At 35.8% G+C, this 6,046-nt stretch overlaps 1 protein-coding gene across 1 annotated transcript; it reads left to right on the forward strand.

The window, feature by feature from the left end:
* The first annotated feature begins 588 nt into the window (after nt 1-588).
* On the forward strand, nt 589-5,842 carry LOC121416121 (glycine-rich cell wall structural protein 1-like). The gene is made up of 2 exons (XM_041609583.1): nt 589-790; nt 4,443-5,842. Exons 1-2 carry the CDS (start codon nt 757-759, stop codon nt 5,051-5,053), a joined length of 645 nt encoding a protein of 214 aa, XP_041465517.1. The 5' UTR covers nt 589-756; the 3' UTR covers nt 5,054-5,842.
* Nucleotides 5,843-6,046: the final 204 nt, after the last annotated feature.

Raw genomic sequence — 6,046 nt, forward strand, 5'->3', positions numbered from 1 at the left:
TAAGGAAAATTGTAAAAGTAACAATACACAAGTTTGGGAGATCGTTCTTGAATCCTAGTATTTGTATAACTGCAAGCTATAAAGTTCACTCTTCTTTCTATTAAAAGAATCGTGGATGTAAATTACAATCGATTCAAAATATAAAAATTGACAGTCTCATGAATGCACACCGAAGTTCCCTTCTAAAAAAAATAGATAAATTGCATTATCATAAGCGGTTTTGCAGCTCGATTTTTCCTCTCCGTTCCCCCCAAATTCCAAAGTTGCATGTAATCACCAACAGATGGCGCACTTTGATCCAGCTTCTGTTGAAAACAACTGTAATGGGGAAGGGTAAAACTGATAAGTAAAACTAACCGTTTTACCCCTCTCACAGAAGGCCTCCTATAGCAACGGATATGACACTGATTCCCTTCAACACACGATGACTAATCACAAGAGACAGAGAGAGAAGTAGGAGAGGGATAGATGGAGAAAGTAAGAGTGAATGAGAGAGGGGGTAGAAAGGAGGGGGCAAATATTTCGGAGATGGGGGCTTGGTCATAGAGTTGAGGTGAACAGTTTTGAGGCGGTATATAAACCTTAATCCCCAGTAAAACGAATCAGTTTGTGCCTTGGTTGATTCCCGAACTCGTCCTCTCATATCTTGTTCTTCAAGAGTTGGGAAACTTTTTTTGTGTCCTATCCCTTCTGGACTTAAGTGTAAACCATTTCTTGATATTTTCTTCCAATTTGGAAACTACAAATCAGAACAAAATGCAGACATTCTTGTTCTCATGTGTCTTTATGGGTAAGTTTGATTGTTTGAATCCTTTTCAATGTTGTTTTTAATTATTATTAATATCATCATTACATATTTTGTTAATTCTAACATCATGTACTTTAAATAAAGTATAAACTGCCTTCAGTGTTCACGACCTCGGAAATCTCGGAATCGGATGTCTTTCAACTTCTAATCATCTTAAAAAGTTTCCACTATATTACATATACATTGGAAAGATGGTGCTCGTTGTTTTTATCTCTATAGACATGATGAATTTTGGGCTCAGTTTTAGAAAATATTTGATTTTGTTTGAGATGTTTCCTTTTCTCCACTTTTCGATTGTAAACTTGCTTTTATTTTTACGTGTATGTTATTTAATGGTATGATTGTTATGGATGGATTTTTTTTTTGTTTCTTGTAAAGCAAGGCAACTTGACTCAGTTAACTACCCAGGAAAGTCGTAATTTTGTAAATAAAACTTTGATTTGTATTGACATAATTTATCAGTGATGTCGGCAAAAGTAAGTAAAGCTGGCTAAAAATAACAATGAAATATATTTTGATTTTTTACCTGTTTAATTCAAAGTCCAGTTGAGAAGAAATTGACAGGTTATTTAATATATAGTTGCTTGATTTTCAACTTGAACGACTGAAATTGGTAAGTTGCATATTAAGCAACTCCCAAGTAAATTTTACACAACTTTTAATGATGGATTGATACTGCTTGAAATCTTTTTCCGAGACTTTTATATACTGAATGATGTTATTGACGTAGCTTGTTGTATATTTCGTCATGGCGTTTCAATAAAAAAAATAATAATTTCTCATTTGGACTCAATTCCTTAACCATGGATGTAATGGTGTTAAATAAGTACAAATTGCTAAATAAAAAGGAACGGTGAATTCATACCATCCTCGATACTCCAATTTGTCTCTCTGATCAAATCCCCTACTTTCTTTATCATGCTTATCGTATTTTTCCCATTTTCATTACATAATTTTAAATATTTTAAAAATAAATCGAGCTTAAATAAACGTACTCTTTCATGAAAAAAAATGGTAATGTCATGCTATTATCTTCTGAAGCAAGATAATTTAACGAAAGAAGAATGGAATGGAAGCAAAGAAATTATTCGGATGAATTCGCTCGCCATATCGAAACTTCGGGCGTGGTGATATAAGTTAATCTTGGAGTCTTGGATTAAGGCAACTCGATGATAACTCTTCAAAGGCAGCCTCGCTTCGAATCTCCCAAGCCCTACCAAAACTAATTCAACCGACATTAATGTTACGGACGTATCATAACGTGTTAATTAACCGAGCTGTTAATTTTCTGAGGGTGGGTGATAACAGAATTCTTGAATCTTATAGGAAGACTGTTCATAAAGATATCCCTAGGAAGTCTGGCATGGGTGACCGATTTGTCAGAGCAGACTAAAATAAATGCAGGCTTGATTAAAGAAGGAAAGTGAATTTATTCCTATGTCTCGCAGTTGATTAGCCATGGGAAGTCTGACCGGAAAATCCAATGGATGATATGACTTTAAAGGCGGACAAAGTGTACAATAAAAAAACAAAACATTTTCAGAACACATGTTCTATATCATTAATTCTGGTACTTTGTGATTATCAAAAATATTTTACAGATCGAGAAATCCTTTATTTTCTTAGTCTTTTCCATTTATGATAATAGTCAAGAAAAGATAAGATATACATGTAATTGGAAGGATTGAAAGTTATCGCGTTGTTATATACCATCGTTATGGTTTATTTTGGAAGTTAAAATCCTTTTTTGTAAATGATATAATATTGTCGTGAAAGAGAGTTTCCCCCTGATTATAATTCCGCGACAGTGATAATTTTGTTTATTGTGTATAATTTTTGTTTAAATGTGATAAAGATATTGTCATGCGAGGAAGGAAGAAATTGAAATTGCGAAAGAAGTAATAGGTTATTTTTCTTTACCTGCATCTTAACGATTCCCTCACTATTTCTAACCTTCGGATTTTTGAGAATCAGAAAAAGAAGTTTGGAAATAAGGACTTTTTTTATCTTATTCACTTATAAAATCGTATACATTGTAGCCCCGTGATCATTAACTACAATACTGTTATAAAGGCAGGCTGTATAACATAAATGTATAGACATTCACCTGCCGTCATCATGTCTAATTTAACTTATGTTTCCCAGAAGTTTAGATATTGTTAAGACTTGTAGGTTGCGTGGGTTACATTGACATCATTTTTCTTTTTTCTGAATGTCATCTATGTAAGAGTTGCCATATGAAAGTGGTAATTTTTTTCTATTAAGTGAACGTGACCTGATAGATTCTAAATGGAAGCACAGATAATCCATGCCTGAATAAAACCAAAGAGTTCATATTCATATACATGTCATCACCATGTCAAGGTGCGGATGCGTTTCATTTCAAGGGTATTCCTGACAGAAAAAAACCGGTAACGTCATATGACGCACGAGTTGAAAGAGAGGGATTTTATATGATTTCGATTCCAACGGATTTATTCAATTTGTAATACCAATTCATCACTTCTGCGAGATATGACTGTTTCATAAATCTTCATATTCATCTCTTCGATTAATAAAAGTAATTTTTCCTCATTAACTTTTGTGGTGTATGAAAGGTGCAACTTTGCATCTTTTTGGGTGGTGATTTTTTTTTCGTTAAAAATAGCAAATTTGCACCTTCCCAAAAGGGTAAATCTCTGCATCCTTAAGGGTGCAAATTAAAGCTGACTACACCATACAGCTGCATAAATTTCCTCAGAGCTCACAGTTGTATCCCAAAATCCAAAAGGCTTCCCAGTGATGTATTTCCAAGGCTAACTTCATGGAACGATATAATCAATTTCGAACTTTGCAAATGTAGACTTACGCCAGCTAGCGACATGTTCTTGCATCTAAACTGAAAGAGGAGGCACATCGCAGTTTGAAGATATTGATTAGTGCTGTCCTGTTTTATTTTAATGTATACTATCATGTCTGAATGCAGGGGTGGATAGTGTTAAGGGTAATCCCCCCAAAAAAAAAAAAATAAATAAAATAAAAATAAAAAAATCAACAAGTTTTTATTCTACTTTCCTTATGCAATCAAAATTACACCTAAATCATTTCAAATTAATCTAAATAGACAAAAAGTCCTAAAATTAATGTCAGTCGCTCCGCTCACTCGTTTGTTTCTATTCGCTGACATTATGTATGTCCTGAGGCAAAATAAACAAGAAGTCCTGTATATTACCAAACTTAGTAGTATTTTTTCTCGAACATTATTTCTCGTTCTTGTTCTTATTGTCGATTTTCTAGACTTCGACTGCCTTTATACAATAGTTTGTCTCTGGGAAACTTGTTTTTTCTTGTCAAATTTACATCAGCATCCCCCACTAAAAAAAATCGTTCGCAGGGCCCTGAATAGTGTGTTCCAGAATTTACACAATTTCAACTATTTCATTTACTCTTTCGATGATTTTCATTATGTTCTTCCTCGACGTGTGCCCTTTAATACGATATAAATATCAGTTCTCGTTCTGTCAGATTATACTTTTATATAATATAGGAAATTCCTATTCTGCATCATAATGACATTAATGATCCGAACTTTCATGTATAAGTTCTGTCTTTCTAACACATGATTTTGTCCTATTTTCTATTATTCATCCTACAGCATGCCTTGCCTGTTTCCAGGCATCCCCTTTCGATAACTTTGGTAACTTTGGTGCCTACGGAGACATGAACGACCAAATGGACACACCCGATGCGATGGGCAACGCATATGGAGGCGATATCAACGAGTTCGGAGACACCCCTGACACACCCGACATGGTCGATACCCCGGATGCAGCTGACTTCGATATCTTTGCCATGGCTGCCGCCGCTGCTGGCCAGGCGGCCGGTCAACAAGCAGCCGGTGGCGACTCGGGCGATTACGACAGCGGTGAGGCGGCATATAACGGCATGGGTGGTGGCGGTTTGGGCTACGGAAACTACGGCGGCATGGGTGCTGGTATGGGCGGCGGCGGCAACGGTGTCGGGCTCGGCGGTGGCGCAAACTACAACGGCATGGGTGGCATGGGCGGTTTCATCGGCAACCCAGCCTACGGTTATGACCACAACGACATGTTCGAGAACGACCCCGGTATGCTCAACGCTCGACGCTCATCCAAGGGACGTGGTGTTGGAATTGCAATCGCCACCATCGGCTTGGTCGTCGGGGCAGCCACCATCGCCATCGTCATCATCCGAAAACAGAGGCAGAATAACATGCAGAGTTTATAAGTGATATAGACTTGCAGTGTGTGTGTGTTACACACATCGGACAATACTGACTCTTTATTTTTGTACGAACATATTATTATACATGTTATAGATAGCCTGAAAGTTATATCGTCATCGCAACTGTCTTGTAAACCTGCTACAAACAATCAAATATTCATTTTTACGAAATATGCAAAACTTCTTTCCAAGAGGAGGAATTGATGAATGAGAAGAAGTGAATGTATCAACTTAAAAGAAAGTATAGGGAATGAACTCTAATCTGCTAAATACCAAGAAAATTAGTATTTAACCATCCCTGTCTGCTGGTCGGCTATCATCTAGTCCTTTGACTTCCTCGATTATTACAAAGTAGTAAAGCCCATCTCATCTTTCTACACGCCTCTGATCGTGCTACGAACTTTGAGAGAAAGGAATTTAGACGATAGTCGATGGACATTCTTCTTACTTTCTATTTATCGTCTGAAATTAAGTAACTCATTATAATCATTAACCGCTCAAATATCAAAAGTCACCAGCGCATTACTTTTAGGGTATATATCTTTCATCAATCCAACAATCACTTTGTTTTTGGTTTTTTTTAATTTCCCTTTCAACAATCATTGTGTGTTATCACGATGACACAATCTATAAATGTGTATTCATTGGTCAAATGGTATGACCTTTTTTGTATATTTTGAAATATAATCTGATGTATGATTTGAATAAATCCATATTTGGGTGAATTTTTGTTATTGTGTAAGCAAATGACGCCATGAACCCAATCATTCTTTCTTAAGAAAATACATATGTGTCTGCGAACTTATTTTGTCATTTCCGACTTCTTGTTGTATTTTTACAGATTTTTTCGATTTGATCATTGCCTGATTAGAAAACAAACGCTCTTAGAAATATTTGGTAAATGATACATAACGAAGAATATACGATCTACATTCAATTTTTACAAATGCATTCCTAAATTAATTTGGTGTTCATCTGGGTTAATCATAAACTTCA

The sequence above is a fragment of the Lytechinus variegatus genome, chromosome 5 (genome assembly GCF_018143015.1).
Source record: "Lytechinus variegatus isolate NC3 chromosome 5, Lvar_3.0, whole genome shotgun sequence".
In the NCBI taxonomy this organism is placed as follows: Eukaryota; Metazoa; Echinodermata; class Echinoidea; order Temnopleuroida; family Toxopneustidae; genus Lytechinus; species Lytechinus variegatus.

Coding starts and splice junctions, on each gene's coding strand:
- LOC121416121 (XM_041609583.1), top strand. CDS start 757: ATGCAGACATTCTTGTTCTCATGTGTCTTTATGG. Junction 791..4,442: donor GTTCTCATGTGTCTTTATGG/GTAAGTTTGATT, acceptor TTCATCCTACAG/CATGCCTTGCCTGTTTCCAG.